The 21946-nt window shown below is 39.7% G+C and overlaps 1 protein-coding gene across 1 annotated transcript in view; it reads left to right on the forward strand.

The window, feature by feature from the left end:
- The first annotated feature begins 7598 nt into the window (after positions 1-7598).
- SNX3 (sorting nexin 3) overlaps positions 7599-21946 on the forward strand; it is a 43974-nt gene continuing 29626 nt past the window's right edge. Inside the window, exon 1 of the mRNA XM_027089216.1 lies at positions 7599-8104. Coding sequence (XP_026945017.1) covers positions 7943-8104 — 162 coding nt within the window. The 5' untranslated portion in view covers positions 7599-7942. The remainder of the gene's footprint in view (positions 8105-21946) is intronic.

Here is a 21946-nt window from a genome sequence, read left to right on the forward strand (position 1 = left end):
CTGACACTCTGGAGGTCCAGTTACTTGGTTTTACCATTTTCCTCAGAGGTGATTAGGCCTGGGGGAGTGATGCATTAGTCAAGTTCACAAGACACTGATTGATAAGACAGAATCTCAATTTACAAATTTAAAATGAAAATATAAACTAGCTGGTCCCACAAGGCAGCATCTCCTTTTGCCTACAAGAAAGTCCTCATAACAAATAATCCTAAAATGTATATGGAACCACAAAAGACCCAGAATTGCCAAAGCAATCCTGAGGAAAAAGAAAGAACCTGGAGGCATAACCCTCTCAGACTTCAACAATACCTCAAAGCTACAGTAATCAAAACAGAGAAGTATTGGCACAAGAATAGACATATGGATCAATGGAACAGAATAGAGAGGCCAGAAACAAGCCCACACACCTATGGTCAATTAATCTCTAACAAGGGAGGCAAGAATATACAGTGGAGAAAAGACAGTCTCTCCAGCAAGTGGTGTTGGGGAAGCTGGAAAGCCGCATGTAAATCAATGAAGTTAGAACACACCCTCACAGCATACACAAAAATAAACTCAAAATGGCTTAAAGACTTAAATATAAGACACGACACCATAAAATTCCTAGAAGAGAACACAGGCAAAACATTTTCTGACATAAACTGTAGCAACACTTTCTTAGATCAGTCTCACAAGGCAAAAGAAATAAAAGCAAAAATAAACAAACAGGACCTAATCAAACTTACAAGCTTTTTGCACAGCAGAGGAAACCATAAACAAAACAAAAAGACAACCTACAGAATGGGAGAAAATATCTGCAAACAATGCAAGAGACAAGGGTTTAATTTCCAAAATATACAAATAGCTCGTACAGCTCAATATCAAAAAGCAAACAACCCAATCAAAAAACTGGGCAGAAGACCTAAATAGACCTTTCTCCTAAGAAGACATCCAGATGGCCAACAGGTACATGGAAAGATGTTCAATATCACTAATCATTAGAGAAATGCAAGTCAAAACTACAATAAGGTATCACCTCACACAGTCAGAATGACTGACCATCATCAAAAAGTCTACAAATAAATGCTGGACAGAGTATGGAGAAAAGGGAACCCTTCTACACTGTTGGTGGGAATGTAAACTGGTGCAGCCACTATGGAGAACAGTACGGAGGTACCTTTAGAAATTAAAAATAGAGTTACCATATGATCCAGCAATCCCACTCCTGGGTATTTATCAGGAAAAGATGAAAACTCTAACTTGAAAAGATACACACACCCCAATGTTCATAGCAATATTATTTACAATAGCCAAGGCATGGAAGCAATCTAAGTGTCCAACAACAGATGAATGGATAAAGAAGATGTGGTGTGTATATATATATATATATATATATATATATATATATATATATATATATATATATATAATGGAGTATTACTCAACCATAAAAAAGAATGAAATATTGTCATTTGCAGCAACATAGATAGACCTAGAGATTATCATATTAAGTGAAGTCAGACAGAGAAAGACAAATGCCACATATCACTTATATGTGGAATCTAAAAAAAAAATTATACAAATGAACTTACTTATGAAACAGAAACAGACTCACATACACAGAAAACAAATTTATGGTTACCAAAGGGGAAAGGGCGGTTGAGAGGGATAAATAACAGTTTTAACAGATACACACTACTATATATAAAATAGATAAACAACAAGGATTTACTATATAGCACAGGGAACTATATTCAATATCTTATAATAACCTATAATGGAAAAGAATCTGAAAAAGAATATATATACACACATATGTAATATATAACTGAATCACTTTGCTGAACACCTGAAACTAACACAACATTGTAAATCAACTATATTTCAATTTTAAAAAATGTTTAAAAAGTCCTCATAGAAAATGCAATTACTATCAGCCGACTGTTCAGTGATCTCTGAATAAAGAGGAATGGATGATCTTAATGACTAGAACTACCTAGCTGTGATAACCTAATATACTACTCAAGGAACACAACTCTCAAGGTATCCACAGTAATTCAGGCACATTGACAAATTATTTTTCTAGAATTGAACCATTAGGAAAACATAAAATTGGTTATAGTTTTCTATCATCTTAGCCCATGGTTACAATATGGTTGTATCTTCTCGTCCCACCACCCACTTCAGTTGCCACCCTTGTGTTACCAGTGTTAACAGTTTGGTGTATATCCTTTGCTACAAAAATATGCACATATAAAAGTACATACATACAATGACAGGGTTTTGTTTGTTTACCCAAATGGGATCATACTGCACAAATTATTCTTTGATCCTTACTTACCAAAACATCATGGATATTCCTCTTCTAATTCTAATAACTAAAACTAGATATATTCTAACATCTTAAGACATAAAAATAGGGACTTCCCTGGTGGCGCATTAGTTAAGAATCCGCCTGCTAATGCGGAGGACACGGGTTCAAAACCTGGTCCGAGAAGATCCCACGTGCCGCGGAGCAACTAAGCCCATGCACCACAACTACTGAGGCTGCGCTCTAGAGCCCGCGAGCCACAGCTACTGAAGCCCACGCGCCTAGAGCCCGTGCTCCGCAACAAGAGAAGTCACAACAATGAAAAGCCCATGCACCAAGACGAAGAGTAGCCCTCCCAAAATAAAAAAAAGAGTAGCTCCCACTCACTACAACTAGAGAACGCCTATGCAGCAACGAAGACCCAATACAGCCAAAAATAAATAAATAAACTTAAAAAAATAGAATTATTTCATTTGCTCTAGTATATAATTTATATATTACATATAAATTACATAAAATATTATATAATTTCCCTTAGTTTGAATATACTATAATTCAAGCATTTCTAATTCAGGCTGTTTTCAGTTTTTGCCACTACAAATAAAGCTGCAGTAAACATCCTTGGACTTACATCCTTAAGTATTATGGTCTCTTGAAGCAAAAGCTGGATTTTGGGATCAAAGTGTCCTGAATATTTTTAATTTTGATAAATATGAGCAAATTGCCTGTTTCCTTACAGTCTCCCTAACATTGTATGTTTCTGTTCTTTTTGATTTTTGCCAATATGATAGAAAACAGTATTTCATATTTGCTTTAATGTATTGATACATTTATTTGATTAGTGAGGTTGAGCATATTTTTCCCACTTATTGTCCATTTGAATTTCTTTTCCTAAGAGGCAGCATGAAATATTGGTTATGTATATAAATTCTGGAGCTAGTTTTGCCATTTTGTACTTGTTATTTTGCCTTTCTGCCTCAGTTTCCCCATGTGTAAAATGGAGACAGCAATGGTACCCACCTATAGGGTTGTTAGGAGGATGTGACAAATTCATTATCTGAAAAACATGTAAAATTGTACCTATCCATATTCTTTGCTCATTTTTCTATGGGATTGTCTTTTTCTTATCGATTTTTGGGAGTTCTTTTTATATTAGGAATATTAGCCGTTCACTATCTTACGTGTTACAGATATACTTCCCCCAATTTTTAAAAAAATAATGCCTTTTGATATGTAATTTTTATTAAAAATTTATGTACTTAAATGACATTTTCTTTATAGCTTGTTTCCCATATTGCTTAGGAAGCACTTTTTTTACTCAAGGTTATACAATTTTTCTCCTAAATATTCTCTAAACATTAAAAAATATATATATTTCAGGGCTTCCCTGGTGGTGCAGTGGTTGAGAATCTGCCTGCTAATGCAGGGGACACGGGTTCGAGCCCTGGTCTGGGAGGATCCCACATGCCACAGAGCAGCTGGGCCCATGAGCCACAGCTACTGAGCCTGCGCGTCTGGAGCCTGTGCTCCGCAACAAGAGAGGCCGTGATAGTGAGGCCTACGCACCGCAATGAAGAGTGGCCCCCACTTGCCACAACTAGAGAAAGCCCTCGCACAGAAACAAAGACCCAACACAGCAAAAATAAATTAATTAATAAACTCCTACCCCCAACATCTTTAAAAAAAAATTTTTTTTTTTCAATTCTATCTTGGAATTCCCTGATGGTCCAGTGGTTGGGACTCTGTGCTCTCACTGCTGAGGGCCTGGATTCAATCCCTGGTTGGGAACTAAGATCCCACAAGCCATGTGGTGCGGCCAAAAAAAACCGCAACAAAAATAAATAAATTCTATCTGGAATTTTTCCATGGTATAATTCAGGGGACTAGCTATGTGGTCTCCCTATTCCCTAGATACTCAACTGTGTCAGCAACATTTCCCCAATTAATTTAAATGCTCCCCTTGTTGTATATCATGTTCGTTGTTAGGATCTGTTCTGCACTCTATTTTATAGAGAGCCCAAACCATACTCGTTTTGTTTGTTTTTTTCTGGCCATGCTGCGTGGCTTGTGGGATCTTGATTACCCGACCAGGGATCCAACGCAGGCCCTCGGCAGTGAAAGTGCAGAGTCCTGACCACTGGACCGCCAGGGAATTCCCCATACTCTTTATAGTTAGCTTTGCGGTGAGTTTTAACATTTGGTAAAGCAAATCCCACTTTGATTTTTTTCACTTTCATAATCTTCTTGGTTAATCTCCAACATACGAACTTTAAAAAAATCTTTTCCAGTACTACCCAATGCACCCAAGGCAGAGAGGAGGTTAAAACCAATCACAGTGGGATTCTGATTATATTTGCTTTATTAATTTTATTTATTTTTTATGTGTCAAACATTTTATCAAATCATTAATGAGAGAATAAGATGTTACAATTGGTTCAGAGAAGTCAGAGGGAACAGACGTATACATAAACAATCAGGAATGCTGATAAAATGTTTTTTAATTAATTTTTTTATACAGCAGGTTCTTATTAGTCATCCATTTTATACACATCAGTGTATACATGCCAATCCCAATCTCCCAATTCATCCACCACCACCACCACCACCCCCGTCACTTTCCCCGCTTGGTGTCCATACGTTTGTTCTCTACATCTGTGTCTCGATTTCTGCCCTGCAAACCGGTTCATCTGTACCATTTTTCTAGGTTCCACATATATGTGTTAATATATGATATTTTTCTCTTTCTGACTTACTTCACTCTGCATGAGAGTCTCTAGATCCATCCACGTCTCTACAAATGACACAATTTTGTTTCTTTTTATGGCTGAGTAATACTCCATTGTATATATGTACCACATCTTCTTTATCCATTTGTCTGTCGATGGGCATTTAGGTTGCTTCCATGTCCTGGCTATTGTAAATAGTGCTGCAATGAACACTGGGGTGCATGCGTCTTTTTGAATTATGGTTTTCTCTGGGTATATGCCCAGTAGTGGGATTACTGGGTCATATGGTAATTCTATTTAGTTTTTTAAGGAACCTCCTAAGTTATTTTATTTATTTATTTTTATTTTCAGCTGTGTTGGGTCTTCGTTGCTGCATGCGGGCTTTCTCTAGTTGCAGCAAGCAGGGGCTACTCTTTGTTGCAGTTCGCAGGCTTCCCATTGCAGTGGCTTCTCGTTGCGGAGCTTGGGATCTAGGTGTGCAGGCTCAGTAGCTGTGGCGCACGGGCCTAGTTCCTCCCTGGTATGTGGGATCCTCCCCGACCATGGATCAAACCCGTGTCCCCTGCATTGGCAGGTGGACTCTTAACCACTGCACCACCAGGGAAGCCCCTGCATTATTAATTTTAGATGAAGTGATATTTTTCTGATATTAAGTCCTCCTATTCAGGAACATGGAGTCTTTTTTATTTAGGTTTTGGTTTATATCCTTTAATAAAATTTCATAATTTTGTTCTTATAGATCCTGTGTTTTCCTTCCTATGTATTTTTTTTTTTTTTTACTTTTGGTCACTGATGTGAATAGGGTATTTTTTCCATCTCCAGTCTAACTAGACATTGCCTAGACAGAGGAAAATTATAAATTAAGTTCTTTACTTTCACTTGGTCACTAAATTCTCTTGTTAATTCTAGTAGCTTATTCTAGCGGCTTCTTCTTTATTGATTTTTCTAGGAATACAATCGTATCTCCTGAAAAATAAAGTTTTTTTCCTGATGTTTATCCTGGGAAGCTCTTCTTTAGCTATTTGACGGTGCTGCTATTTTCTATAGCTGCTTCCCCACTGCAGGCAATTGTTGCTGCTGCCCAAGGCTGCACTGAGTGGCCTCCAATGAGACAGCTTTCTAAGAGAATATCCCATGATTGCTTTGTACAGGTGTCAAACACAATACAGTGGTTGTGGATGACAACACAATACAGTGGTTCTTGGTCTCTTAGCTCTCATATATTCCAATTCCAAGAGTCATTTACACACATTTTTGAGCTCACTGCCCTAATCACAGCAGTCAAGTTTCCACTTGGTCTCTTGCAACAGGCCCAGCAGGGAGTCCTGCCTGGGTACTTATTCTGATATTACTCATACTCTTTGACAGGGAGATATACTCAGAGAGAACTTGTCTGACCACCCTAATGAGCTTGTCTGGGTCACTCTCACATTTTCCAGTTTTATTTTCTTTATAGCACCAATCATTTTGGCAGATATGTTATTTATTGCTTTATTATCTGTCTCCCCAAGATAAAGCATATACTAGACAATTAATCTGATGAAACCAAGGAATTTCAATGTCTTCCTCACCCTTTTACCTCTAGTATCTAGAGTTGAAAACACCTAGTAGGCCTTCAATAAATACTTGTTTAATGAATGAACGTTGAGTTTTCTTGAAAATAATCTACATCACGTTTAAGTAAATTTTTTTAATACCAACTTTTCTTATTTTTATTAAGAATGGTTGCTAATGATCCAGACAATTTTTCAGCTTAAGGGACAGATCAGATTATTTAAAGTGAATGGGTTTTCTGAAACTCAACATAGAAAGAAACAACAGAAAGAGCTGTGAGACTATAACACCAAGGGAGAGAACTCCCCAGGCAGGAATAGACATCTATCCTTCTACTTCAATGCTCAAAGTCTGCATTTGTTGGAGATTAAATGCGATCTACTTAACTGTTGTCTTTTTTTCATTTCTGATAAAGGTTTTTTTGAGTTCCATTTCAAATGCTGTACCAATACGTTTACCGCTTTTTTTTTTTTTTTTAAGTTACTAGAACTTTGTGGGAACTGAAGGGAAAAAGTTGCAGACCACTCAAACACCAGAAAGTCAAAGCAGGTTTCAGCCATATTATCTGTTATCTTGTTTTAGAGGGCCGACCAGTCTCCCCAAACGGTTCGACCGTACGGTTATGATCTCGCGACGTTGTTTTTATTCCACTCTACTTTCCCACGTTCAATTTACCAAGCCAGACACATGTACGGTGAAACTCTCAAGTTGATATCAAAATCATTTGAGGCATCAATTCAAGGTTACCTAGAAAGGCGTTTTCAGTGGTTTACTAGTGGATAGGTTGCCATTAAGCGTAGGCAGTTTTGTTCGGATTGCGGGCAAACCTCCCCTACCTCGCCTTTTAACTTTTGTCCCCGCAGCTCCCAAGACCGCGAAGACCGTTTCCGGCGTTCTCCCCACTGGTCCAGGCCAAAACGGACACAGAAACACAGGAAGCGCCCGCCCTCGCACCCCCGGTCCCGCAGCACCTGGGCCGCAGATCCGCGGCGGCGCGCTCGCCCGATGCACTGTGGGCGCTGTAGTCTGGCCGGAACGTGTTCGTACCTACAAGTAACCTGACTGCGCTTTTCTTCCTCTGCCTGGTGCGCTGTCACGCTCCGCGGTTTCCGCTGAGACTCCCGGGCCGGGACGCAGCGTTCCGGCGGGTCAGCTGTTCCCCTCTTGGGGACAGGAGGCGGAAGCCGGAGGGGCGCGGGGAGGAGCTACGCGTGCGGAGTGAACACCCACTCTACGTGCTCGTTCGCTCTGCGACCGCTGCGCGCGAGCCCGGCGTCCCCGCGGCGGGCAGCAGCGGCGGCAGCGGGATCGGTGGAACGCCGAGGGGGTGGACGGAGCCCGCGGCGGCGACGGCGGCGGCTGCAGCAGCGAAATGGCGGAGACCGTGGCGGACACCCGGCGGCTGATCACCAAGCCGCAGAACCTGAATGACGCCTACGGGCCTCCCAGCAACTTCCTCGAGATCGATGTGAGCAACCCGCAGACAGTGGGAGTCGGCCGGGGCCGGTTCACCACCTACGAAATCAGGGTCAAGGTGAGGCCGTCTTACTCCCCTACGGAGAGACCCCTCCTGCGGTCCCTGGTGCCCCCAGCCGACCCTGGAGCGCAAACCCTCAAACGGCCAAGGCCGTCTAGGCCGGGGCTCCCGGCTGTCCACGGGCGGGGTCGTGGGCCAGGGCCCTTCTTCGTGTAGGGTTTGGATGGGGGCGGCAGAGTGAGCTGAGCCCAGCGCTGGCACTTGAAGAAGGTACTCGAAGAAGAGGGCGTGGGTTGAGCGCCGCTTGCCCCTCAAGCAGCTGATCTGGGAATGACATCTGAGTTGGAAAGGGGTAGATCTTTCGAGAACACAGCCCTTCATCGAGAAGGGAGCTAGCTGTGACTGAGAAAGGGGGTTTGCGCAAAGTTGAAGTATTTCCGGTTTTCTTTTCCTGGATACTTTTCTCCTAGGTGGCCAAGCCAAGCTGATTGCTTCAGGCCCTTCCCAAGCTACCAAACTCACCTAGGTTGTACGCTTTTCTGAACAGAACCTCATGGGAGTTCACAAAAGCCTGGCAAATTTGGTAGGGCTGAGCCAGGAGAGAACGGTGATTGGAAATGATTGACGTTAGTATTTTGGGCCACCGTCGTGCTAAAGGCTGAGGAGTGGGGAGTGTTGCCTACCTCACAATCAAAACTACCACTGCTTTAAGAAAAGCCTGTTCATTTAGGATTTTGCTCTCCTACTTTTGAGATTTGCACTTCACTGAATGAAGGAATCAGCTGAAGTAGAAACACATTTATAATTTCATAACTAGTATTTGTTGGCAGTAAAAAATTCAGATGATTTGAAAGATGCTAATTGAGAATAGTGCTTCACTTTCACTCTCTAGTTCAGAATTAAAGAATTTCCTCATGTATGGAAGTATCCTTAAAAATTAGTTATGTAAAACGAATCCAGCTGTTAATGACAACAACAAATTACTAAAAATTAAGCGTAAGAATTTGGTTTTAGAGTAATCAAAATTTACATAACAAGTTACTATTAACATTTAAGTGGAGTAATTTCTCATGAACTCACTTTTTTTGTGTGGTAAAATGCAGCAAAATTTAACATCTTAACCATTTTTAACTGTACAGTTTAGTAGTGTTCAGTTTATTCACTGTTGTGAAACTTACTTTAAAAAATGATTTACTTTTCATGTGTTGCTAGAAAAATGTAACAGTCGTCAAACTTTAAGATATGAAACGAACAGGTTCATGTTACAAGCCATGGTTGTCTCCCTAAGGATGCGTGGGCCACAAGCAGTCTTGTTACAGTGAAACTGCAAAATTTGAGCTCCAGTGTACCTAGGGAAGTACATTATCACGTAAGCCAAGTGAAAAAAATGAGGCACTTTTTTTTAACTTGGAATGGTTTGGGATTGTCTTAAATATATGGCAGATCGTTCACTAAAAAGAACTTCCTCTTTTACCCTTATTCACTAGCATGTTTTCCTTTATTTCTTGTGCTAAAACAGAGCTTGGTGGTCCTATTTCTAAACTTCCAGAGCTAGTACTTCCTGTCACACAACTGAAGTGGAATCTCCTGCCTACATTTCCTCCATTTAATAACTTTGTGTTTATCATGCTGAGTGCATTATATTAAATGGACTCTAGTAGGATAATTATTTTTAAAAGTTCATCTGATATTTTATTACCAAATAGCTTATGTGACACTTAAAAATAGTGTTTATGGTATGATCATTTGTATTCTGGAGATTAAAATCATTTTTAAGAGTGATTAATGAGTTAAGGAATTAACAAAGTACACATCTACACTGGTTTGTTAGATTATATACACCAGTTTGTTTTGTGTTAATGACTGTTAAGTCATAAGTCATGTGCCCTCTAAGAAAATGTAATTGAGTTTCTAATGCTTATGAAATGCCATTCGGGATTCTCTTAATAATGTAATGTATTAACTTAAAACTCAGGACACCATATAGTAAGATAGTAGAACTTATTTTAGCAGCATGTGATTTTTGAGAGAAATTAAGGTAGAACTGCCAGGGAGATGGATAGGTAAGTCATTTTGTCATTTTTTTTATTACTACTTTTCTGAACTCTTCCTGCTATCCCTAGCTCCTGCTGCTTGCCTTCTGCTGTTGAATTTGACATGTGGCAAACCATTTTATGTTACGAAGTTTGGGCCCTTAAACTATCTTATAGTTACTGTCTCATTCTAATCTTGAGAAAAATGTTCCATTTTATAGGATCTGATTGAAATTACTCTAATTCACAGAGTAATTTTATCTGGATGGTGGCACTTTAGAATGCCAGTTTCCCAATCTCCATTTATCTTTTGGTTTGAGGATAGTGTTTAAGACTATTAGAATCATTTGATTAATATCTCTGGGCTTTTGAAAATAATTGGTACAGTGGTAATGTTTTTTAAAATTGTTCTAATGGTAGATATAGCAGAGAGCACCATAATGATTAAAGGTTTTTGAAAGCTCAGGGTCTAGAATTATTTTGGCATATTAAAGAGAAGGCTAAAGGTGAGATTCAGTCACTGTTTATGAAGTTTGTGCTATAATGTAACTTTAATTTTCTGGAGATTTTAAGTTAATTAAGGTCTGTTGTACCTGGAGACAACTGTTTTGAATAGGAGTGAAGTTAAGGATCTTTCTTTAGCTCTGAGTTCAAAGAATAGATTTATCATTTATTAGCAGAGTAAGGTGCAGAATCTAAGCTCCACTTCCCCTCTGTAAAATAGGTATGCTAATAATAGTACAGTTGGCCCTCTGAATCTGCTGGTTCCTCATAGGAGGATTCAACCAACCACAGATCTAAAATAATAGAAAAAAATTCCAGAAAGTTCCAAAAAGCAAAACTTGAATTTGCTGCACACTAGCAACTATTTATATAACATTTACATTGTATATTAAGTATTATAAGTAATGTAGAGATGATTTAAAGTAAAAGGGAAGGACTTCCCTGGTGGCACAGTGGTTAAGAATCCGCCTGCCAATGCAAGGGACACAGGTTCGAGCCCTGGTCCGGGAAGATCCCACATGATGCAGAGCAACTAAGCCCGTGTGCCACAACTACTGAGCCTGCGCACCACAACTACTGAGTCTGTGCACCACAACTACTGAGCCTGTGCTTTAGAGCCCACGAGCCACAAGTACTGAGCCCGTGTGCCACAACTACTGAAGCCCACATGCCTAGAGCCCGTGCTCTGCAACAAGAGAAGCCACTGCAATGTGGAAGCCCACGCATTGCAATGAAGAGTAACCCCTGCTCACTGCAACTAGAGGAAGCCCACGTGCAGCAACAAAGACCCAATGCAGCCAAAAATAAATAAATAAATTTATTTAAAAATAAAGTAAAAGGGAGGATGTGTGTAGGTTATATGCAAATACTAAGCCATTTTATATAAGGAACTTGAGCATCTGCAGATTTTAATATGGAGGTGTGTGTGTCTTGGAACCAAATCCCCCGTGGATACTGAGGGATGACTGTACCTACCTCATAGGGATAAATGCCACAATGCACATAAATCTCTTTAGCACAGTGACTGATATATAATAGGCACTCAAAAGTTACCTCTTTCTAAATACAGCTACTTCTAAATTAAAAGTCAGGGGCTTCCCTGGTGGCGCAGTGGTTGAGAGTCCGCCTGCCGATGCAGGGGACACGGGTTCATGCCCCGGTCCAGGAGGATCCTACATGCCGCGGAGCGGCTGGGCCCGTGAGCCATGGCCGCTGGGCCTGTGCGTCTGGAGCCTGTGCTCTGCAACGGGAGAGGCCACAGCAGTGAGAGGCCCGCGTACCGAAAAAAAAAAACAAGTCTTTGATCAGCTAACTACATTTTCTATGTTAATGTGCAGTTGAGCTACTAAAATCATTGAATTTTCTTGTCAAGAAACATATATTTTGTGGCATTCCATGTGGGAAGTTGTGATGCCATTCAGAACATAGTAAATTTCATACTTAAGAACAAAAATAATGAATAGAATACTCCATATTTTAAGGTAGTATGTTTCCTATGATTGTACTAGTATTTTTTTTCCAGTTTGAGATATAATTGACCTACAAAATTGTATTTGTTTAGGGTGTACAACATAATGATTTGCTATATACATATATATAAATGATTACCACAATAATTTTTTTAATAAATTTATTTATTAATTTACTAACTTTTTGGCTGCGGTGGGTCTTCATTGCTGTGTGCAGGCTTTCTCTAGTTGCGGTGAGTGGGCTTCTTATTGCGGTGGCTTCTCTTGTTGCGGAGCATGGGCTCTAGGCGCACGGGCTTCAGTAGTTGCAGCACATGGGCTCAGTAGTTGTGGCACACGGGCTTAGTTGCTCCGTGGCATGTGGGATTTTCCCAGACCAGGGCTCGAACCCCTGTCTCCTGCATTAGCAGGCGGATTCTTAACCACTGTGCCACCAGGGAAGTCCAATTACCACAATAACTTTAGTTAATATTCATCACTACACATAGTTCTAAAAGAAGCTTTTTGAAATTGAGGCATATTAAAACATAACACTGAATAGTAAAGTTTGCAAATAAACAGTGTGATGAGAAAGATAGTGAAAGTCGCATGTTGACAGTATTTGCCATTCTAAACCTGTATTGGTGATTCTTCTCTGGATGAGTCCTCTCATTTTAAATTGAGAGTCATTAATATCCTGATCAGAAATAAGTTAATTTTTAGACTTGTTTTTAGGATTTATAAGAATCAGTTGTTAAAGGGCCAAAATAGTTTTTTAAAGAATCAAGGCATTTTGGAGCCAAAGGACATCTGCAGGATCTGTGTAGCTTTATCAGTTGGCCATGAGATGTTGTCTGATATACATATTTGCTGCCAGCTACAGCTCACCTCCAGGATCTCTATCAGGGAAAGGCATTTTGCTAGCTTTGAAGAGTCTCATCTTACCTAACCCATCCCTTAAGATGGGGGGAGGGAGGCAGTGGCAATTAAAAAGTAGCCCTGTTATATTGTGTTAAGGGAGTATGTTCTATGTTGTTCATTTTGACAAATAAGGGAACCAAGGCACAGAAAGTTGTCTCTAACCCAAAGTAAATTATCTAACTAGTGTCAGAGCCAGGGTTGGATTTGAAGTATTCTGGTCCTGGGTCAGAATTGCTTCACAGCTGCAGTTAACTGAATTTAAAACAATACATTAAAACCTTTGTTATCTACTGCCTAGTGTTGGGTAACCCTCAAGTGTCTGAACCTTTAGAAGGAAATCCCAGTGTTGGCACCCTTGAGACCTGAGAGTTGACTCTTCAGTAATCCACAGTAGATAAGATGCACCCAGGAAAAATAAATAGCTTAAAAGAGCTTACTGTTGAATTCTGTGCTATGATGAGATGACCTGAAGAAAAAGTGTGTTGCTTGGCTTTCTCATGTTATGTTAAAGCTGAAAAGTGAGGGGATTTATCACTTGAGTACCTGCTCTGTTCAATGGACTTTGCTATATATAGTATAATTTGATCTTTGTGGTAACCAAGCAGAGCAGATGATATCTTTGTTTTGCAAGTGTGAAAGCTGAAGTCACTCTTGGTCCTCATCTATTGTCCTTCCTTCATCCTTATTTCAGTCCTGCTGAACTACTTGTATCTCCCAAGGAAGCTGACTGGTATCCAGGCCTTTGCACACACTTCCTCCTCTGTTAAAAAGTCTTCCTTTAGCAGCCTCATCTATCATTACTTATCCTGCAGGACTCAGCCTTGATTTTACCTTTTTAGAGATTTTGCTGATCCCTGGAATCTAGACTGGATTTCCTTCCTGGGTGCCCTTGTAGCCCTATTAGGATTAAGTCTGTTTGCTTGTCTGCAGCTTCCTTTAGTTCCTGTTTCTTCTACTCTAACCTCCTAGAGGACAGGGACTGTCATGATCACCCTTACTCAACACCTGACATTGTGCTTGGCATGCAGTGGATTCTTCGGAATAAATGAAGTTTAGGGAGGTTAAGTAACTTGTCCAAAATCACAGCTATTAAATAGCAGAACTAGGATTTAAATGTATATTTTCTGACCTTCAGAGTCCTTTTTCTTCCACCCTCACTGAACATTCAGATCACCTGGAGCACTTCCGAAACCCTTTAGATTCTCTTTTAATTGGGTTGGGGTGGGATTTGGGAAGTGGCTATTTAAAAAGCACCCCAGCAAGGCCACCTCACTGATATGCAGCAAGGATTATCCCTGGTGGCACCAAGCTTTCTGTCTCTGAGAAATGACAGGTAGCAGAGAAGTATGAAAAAAAAAAATATGGAGCCACAATGGTTGGTAGCCTTGATGAGTTTTTTAAAAAGGCAAATTCTGGGGGGGGGGGAAAGAAAGAAGAAGCAGATCCTTACAGCAAAGAGGAAAACCAGTGATATTTGCCAAAGATGAAAACTATTTTTAGAGGGGAGACAGTTTAGATACTAAGCTGAAAGCATGCCAGCAGCTTAGCTTTGGGGGAAGAAGGGAAGGCACTGACTACATTCAGCCAAGCCAGATCTTTTTGCCCCTGTCTTGCACCATCCATGTCTATATCCCTGTGTAATAATCATGAGAGTAAGCCAGAAATCAGGAAGAGACAAAATACCTATCCACTTAAAAGATCTTTATATTTTATTAATATTCCCACTCTATACCTTTAAAGTGGAAAATCTACAAGTGCTTGATTTTTAGCTGTTTTGGTGATTCCATGAGAGATTTTTCATCTCCTCACCTTCACAATCATGCTTACAAAAAAAAAAAAGGATTGAACTGTTACTTTTAGATACTTCTATGTTTGTACCATATTCTGCTTCCATGTAAGCAGAGCCAGCAATTGTTTGAGTATTAGATAAGAAAGATGGTGTCCAAGAAAAGCAATACTGTAATCTTGGTACTGCTGTTTACTGATTTCTTAGTTAAATGACTTAAAGCTCTCAGCCAAAGTTCTACTTCTTTTAAAGAAATATTTAACTTAGAATCTAGGAAATTAGACAGGGTAGTAAAATGTGACATATGCTGTAGTTTGCCAGAAAGCTTGTATCAATTAAGATACAGTTTGGACTGGTCTCACAGAGACCTCAAAAAATGAGTTTATTTTTTTCTTGTGAAGAAGTCTCTAGCAGTCCAGGGCTGGTATTGTGACTATCAGCTCCCAGTATCACATCCATATTCTAGCCAAGGGGAAGGCATATTCCTGTCCCATTGCCACATTTGGCTACAAAGGAAGCTGGAATTTAGTCTAGCTGGGCAGCCATATGAAGAAAGGAGGAACAGACACTGTTCTCTGCTTCACCACGGTGGCAAATAAGTGATTGGGATCAGCCTTCTCGGGTATGGCTCTAGCAACATTCTGATCATGTCTCTTGATTCTTTCCTTTGCTGATGACTGAAATCTCAGTGTTTAGAGAAAGTTCATTTGATTTGTAAGAAATAAAATTTGAGCTCCCATTTTGACATTCTTAAATGTGAATAAGTTTCCATCCCTTCCTGAGAAAATTTTGGTGAGTAGAGAAAGGAGGCACGCATGAAGACATGGCGTATTGATAGAGGTATATCATGGGGTTGAGTTTGGTTCAGAGGTACTGAAAATAGATGATTAACATTTTTTGGCCTTCAGTGACTTTAAAACTATAGGCGGTTTTACCTAGGACCAGCATTTTAGCTGATGACATTGAATGATGGAGTATATTGTTTGAGCCACCTAAGTAAGTGAGGTCAATGTCTCTTACCAGAGAATCGTAGGAAGACTTTAAATTATTTTAATAAAATTACTTAGTGCCTAACAATATTGGAATGGTCACTTTCTAAATTCTTTGCCCTCTAGACTTTGATTTTATCTATGATGTAGCATCTCTGTTTCCTTGGCTTTCCTAAAATTATTCCACACCTGCCACCTACAGCTTGTTTGCTTTCTGTTTTTTCCATTCCTGTCCTTGTGGTATGAGCTCCTCTGTTCTGTAGGAAGTTTGGGCATTCTAATCCATAGAGAGGAAAAAAGGAGCCTCAAAGCTCCCCTTCTCGTGTCTACTTCTCAATCTCCTCTCTTGCCATGCAATTATTGATCATCTTCAGGTGGAAATAGAAGCAGATAAAAATCTTGTTGGCTAGGCATACTTCTGTGTATCACCAGATCTTTGTTTAAATTTACACTCAAATATTACCTCCATATTATATAACTGAGAACATTCTTAAGACACTAATCACTCTAGAGCAGGGATCAGCAAGCTATGGGCTTCCCTGTTTCTGTAAAGTTTTATTAGAACACAGCACACCTTGTAATGTTCTGTTTACATAGTATTTATGACTACTTTCGCGCTGAAAGGGCAGAGTTTAGTAGTTGCAACAGCCTAAAATATTTACTGTCTTGCCATCTGAGAAAAAGGCTGCCAATCCCTGGTCTAAATTTTACGTAGCATTGAAGTATTGGAAATCAAAAGCACTTGGAGAATCTTATTTTCAAAACATGAGACTTTGAAAAAAACATTCAATTAGAATGCCAGCAGTAAATGATGGAGGAAATGGTAGTCAAATATAACACTGCTAGTTAGGTTTTTTTCCTTAGACATTCATCAAATACCAATAGGATTTTAAAGCATAGTCCTATTCTTCGGTGCTGAATGGAAATATTAGATGCCATTTTTTCCTTCTGAAGGTCCTGTTTTTGCAAAGACACAATCTAACTTTGTGAGTTATTAGATTACATCTACTATTCATATTAAGGCCAAGCACAAGGATTTTTAGTTTATAAAATTAATTTGCCTACTTGAAGCCTTTCATAAACTCCTTTGAATAACTACTTAGAGAGAGTTGGTGCTGATAAAAACTGTTAAGCAGCTGGTTTATGGTAGTTGAGGTTCAGTCAATAAACCAGTGGCAAAACTGAAGATGGTGCCTGACAAAACTATAGTAAGTTCTAGCCAGGATTGGGGTTTGGATATTTTTCAGCTCAGAATTAATTTTTCATGCCATATCATCATTTAATGTTTTGTGTTCTTACATGGTAACTCTCTCCGTATTATGGCAGTATACCATTATTAAATGATTAAATTAGTATTGGTTGAACTATTGACGTGGGTAAGTTTAACGTCTGAGTTGTAGAAAGGGGTTAAGTTGAAAATTGAGGAACTGTAATATTAGCTCTCAAAACGGGACAATATAGTAAATTGGTAAAATCTTTATCTTAGTTTAAAGGGTAGTTGATGTTGATACACTGAAGTTGAAATAAATTATAGAGCTTTTCGCTAAGATGTTAGGATATGGTTCATATCTGTACTCTGTGTGTTTGCCCAGTTTTATTCTCTCAAGATTCTAATCTAACTAAGTTTCTTTTTAGATTTAACTTGGCATTTGAGTAGCTCCTGTGGGCCAGTTGTTTTATTGAGCACTTGGAATGCTAGGTTTAATAAGACATGGTTGCTGCATTTAGCAAGTTCACACCAACCTGAAACAGGACTAGACGTTTTCTTTTATCAGTTTTCCCTAAAAGTGTCCAATAAATGAACATTTGTGAACCACCTACTACATCCCAGATACTGTGCTAACATATGTCTTGCCCTTAAAGGCAAGAAACTTATAGACTGGAGGTAGGGAGGTAGGTCAATTCAATTCAGTTCAATTCAGTTCAATTTAATGGTACTACTTGGTGAAGACAGTCATAATGTGCAGTAGGAACCCAAGCCTGCATGAGGGACCGGGGGTGTAAGGGCAGAATGGGCCGGGAATGTTCTAGGCAGAGAGAGCAGCTGTCTTTTCCGTCCTTCACTGCCAACATCTGATGTCAATAACCTGCCAAAGTCACACAGTATTAATACTGGATTCTGACCACTTTATGCCCTGGGACCCCTTGTTACTGTCTGGCTCGTACATCTTTCTCTACCTCTTTATTTATGGTTTGTTTTGTTTTAAGCATCTCTTGGGCAATTGCTATATCTCAGGCAGTATGGTAGGCACTTTCTTCTGTGTTTTCTTTGATATAGTTTTAGTTATCTGACTGCCTTTTCTTAGAAACTATAATGACTCTCATTTCCAGTTACAACAGATCATAGAAATAAACCAGGGTCATTCTTACTTAACAGTAGTCATTTCCTTTATCAGCCTGATCATGCTTTGTAATATAGCCAAGAAAGTTTACCTGCTGTCCTCCTCCCAAACCTAACCCAAATGACCTTATTTATTCCTCCTTGCAAAAGCTCATCCAGATATATATACATTGTATAGGCTGGTTTTCCCACTAACCAATATTGTATCAGTTGCATAACAAACCACCCCAAAACTTAATGATATAAAACAGTGATTTATTTCCATCCATTCTGTGGTTTGGCTGGGCAGTTTCTCTGCTAGTTTTTGCCTGTGCTCTCCAGCTTTTGAGCTGGAGATTTGGCATGTCTGGCATTTGATGGCATGTCTGGCTATCCCCTGGGGTGCCTCATTCTCTTCTATATGGCTTCATTCTCCAGTAGGCTATACTGGCTTCCTTATATGGCAGTCTTAGAATAGCATTCCAAGAGAGTGAAGATAGAAAGTTGCAAGACCTTTTGAGTTTTAGGCTCTGAAACTTGCTTGTCACTTCTACCACATTCTGTTGGTCAAAGCAAGTCATAAAGCTAGTCTAGATTCAAATAGACTCCACCTCTCAGATGGAAGGTTCTTCAAAGAATTTGTGGCAACATTTATTTACCACACATTACTTGTTAGGGACCTCCAAATGTCATAGTTGGTGGCACCTGTGGCTTGGGTGATTGTGGGAGCAGAATAACAATTCCTCAAAGATTTCTACTCCCTAATAACTAGAACCTGTGAATATGTTACCTTACATATGTTACCTTTGGAGATAATAATCAAATTAAGGATCTTGAGATGGATCGGTTGTCTTGGATTATCTGGGTGGGTCCAGTATAATCACAAGGGTCCTTATAAGTGAAACAGGCAGGAGAGTCAGTTACAGAAGATGTGACAATGGAAGCAGAGATTGGAGTGATCTTATTGCTGACTTTGAAGATGGAAGAAAGGATCATGAGCTGAAGAATGCAGGTAGCCTCCAGAATCTAGATAAGACAAGGAAACAAATCTCTCCTAGATCTTCCAGAAGGAATGCAGCCCTAGTGACATCTTGATTTAGCCCATTGAGACTCATTTCAGGCTTCTGACCACCAAAACTGTGAGATAATAAATTTGTGTTGTTTTAAGCTACTGAACTTGTGGTAATTTGTTAAAGCAGCAATAGGAAGCTAGTAAGAATGACATGCCGCTGTCCTAAAGATCATTTCCAACAGAAGGAAACACTGTAGACTCACTCCAAGAGAATGAGAGTCAGTGGGGACTGGGGCTCACCCTGACTCTGAGCCTTGGTCATAGGCCACACAGCCGTATCTTTCTTTTCTCCATCAGAATCTAGCACCATCAGCTCTCATTATCCCTTGCCTTCTAGTCTGCCAAGGTGTTTTACCAAAGGCATAGAAAAATATTTTTTCTCATGGAAAAAGTTAAGCGTGTTACTTAATAGCCTGTAGAGGATTAGTTTTCCAGACTATAGAGAAAATTACTAAAAGACTGTCACTTTGGCTGTCCAAGTGTAGGTCAAAATTAACAGTGCATTTTTTTAAAAGTATTGAGTATAAGAGGAAGAACCACCTAATCTTTGATACAGTTGTTTACCCTTGCTGTTGCCTTTGAATGAGAGAGGGATAACTTCTGAGACTAGACAAGTGTAAAATAATGTTTTAGGTGATGAATACCTTAGGTTATTGGCTCTTGATTAAAACTTAGAAAAGATTTCATACTCTATTGTAAGGCCTTTGACCCTCCATAATTCCAAGCAAAGTCTTAAAGCAAAAGTATCTTCCATCCACTGCACACCTTAGGAGAAAAGTATTTTGACTATTGCAACTTGTGATTCTAGGTCTCAAAGTCTAAAATATATTTAAGGATTTCAAACAGTGAATGTATAACTAAATAATTTCTTCTGATGGCACACGATTTTTTATGTTTCTATTTTGAGAAGAAACCTGAACCTTAACTTAAGGCAGTCATTCAAAATGAACAAAAACAATCTTTTAAAACACCCACGTCCATTTGTGACAGAATAGGTTTTAAAAATCCAACTTAAAAGATTATGAAGCATATAAAAATATGTATGAAATATGTATGGTACCCAGAGCTTCTTTATGAAGAAGGTTCAAGAATGTCAAAGCTAACAGAGCATTGTAGAAGGATTATAATTATATAGAATCTGATCAAACTTTAATAAAATTAAGAAAAGCTTTATAGGTTGAAGTAGGACATCAGTTATGGATATACTTCAGTGGATTATTTAGAACTAATATGTTCTTTGATCTGCTTTTCTCTAGAACTTTTGATACTCTTTGTCTAAATCTGCTTTAATACAGTAGCCATTAGCTACATTGGGCTATTTAAAGTTTTAGACTCAGACTACCAGACATATCTTTGTCCAGTTTTCCTTGGAATTCAGATTGACTTGTTTGACTTGTCTTTAGTTGACTATAATTGATATTGGCCTCAAATATACAGGATGGCCCATATATGAAGGGACCAGTGCACCCAGGGCTTTTTCTCCTGAGGTTTTGTTTTGTTTTGCTTTTTACCTTTTTGCCCTGTCTCTCTGTGTTTCTGGTCAGTGGTCACTCACAATCTGGTCACTGTTAACCCCTGGGCCAAACTCTAGGTGTGACTGACTGCAGACACACCCCATTCTTTACTGATTGAGAGAGAGAAATTTTCTTAATTTCTCTCTTTTAATCAAACAAAGGTTAGAGACTTACTTTCTTTTTTTTTCTAAGTTGCCCAAGAGGCAAGGTTTTTTCTTTTTAATAAATTTATTTATTTTTGGCTGCATCGGCTCTTCGTTGCTGCGCGCGGGCTTTCTCTAGTTGCTGCAAGCCAGGCCTACTCTTCATTGCAGTGCGCGGGCTTCTCATAGCAGTGGCTTCTCTTGTTGCAGAGCACAGGCTCTAGGTGCGCAGGCTTCAGTAGTTGTGGCTCGCGGGCTCTAGAGTGCAGGCTCAGTAGTCGTGGCGCACAGGCTCAGTTCCTCCGTGGCATGTGGGATCTTCCCAGACCAGGGCTTGAATCCATGTCCCCTGCATTGGCAGGTGGAATCTTTTTTTTTTTTTTTTTTTTTTTTTGCGGTATGCGGGCCTCTCACTGTTGTGGCCTCTCCCGTTGCGGAGCACAGGCTCCGGACGCGCAGGCTCAGCGGCCATGGCTCACGGGCCTAGCCGCTCCGCGGCACGTGGGACCTTCCCGGACCGGGGCACGAACCCGTGTCCCCTGCATCGGCAGGCAGACTCTCAACCACTGTGCCACCAGGGAAGCCCCCAAGCAGGCGGAATCTTAACCACTGTCAGCAGGTAAGTCCGACTTATTTTCTTGATAGGATCATTTTATTACTTTAGGAAATTGAGTATCATGTGGTTTCAGAGACATCTTAGCAGTTTTTTGATGTCAGTATTGCTAGAAATTCTATATTCTATGCCAGAGTCTGCAGAGAAATTTTGTTTTAATTCCTAGTTGCTGTTATTTACTATTGTTATTTCCTATACTTGCCCTGACATTACATTTTGCTTCTCTCACTCTCCATCCATTCCTTTATAGGGTTCCCTGATGTTATTCCACCAACAGAAGACCTGACACATATCTCATTTTCTTTTTGGGTTTTGACTGATAGGTCTATCATAGTGTTTAAGTTTTCCTCTCAAGGAAGCTAGACTTCTCTCCCAGCTGATCTAAACATCTGGGGCAGTCTTTCCCAACCTAGTGATGGTAGAAGAGAACTGGAGGCGGACTTAGTATTATGTGTGTTGGGGGTAGAGGAACAAAACTTTGAGTACTTATGTACCATGGACTTCCATTCTTTTAGAGTCTACTAATTTTTTTGTTATTTGGGAGATAAGTTTAACA

Source organism: Aethalodelphis obliquidens, unplaced genomic scaffold, assembly GCF_003676395.1.
Source record: "Aethalodelphis obliquidens isolate GAN/ISIS:26980383/991018 unplaced genomic scaffold, ASM367639v1 scaffold3, whole genome shotgun sequence".
Lineage (NCBI taxonomy): Eukaryota > Metazoa > Chordata > Mammalia > Artiodactyla > Delphinidae > Aethalodelphis > Aethalodelphis obliquidens.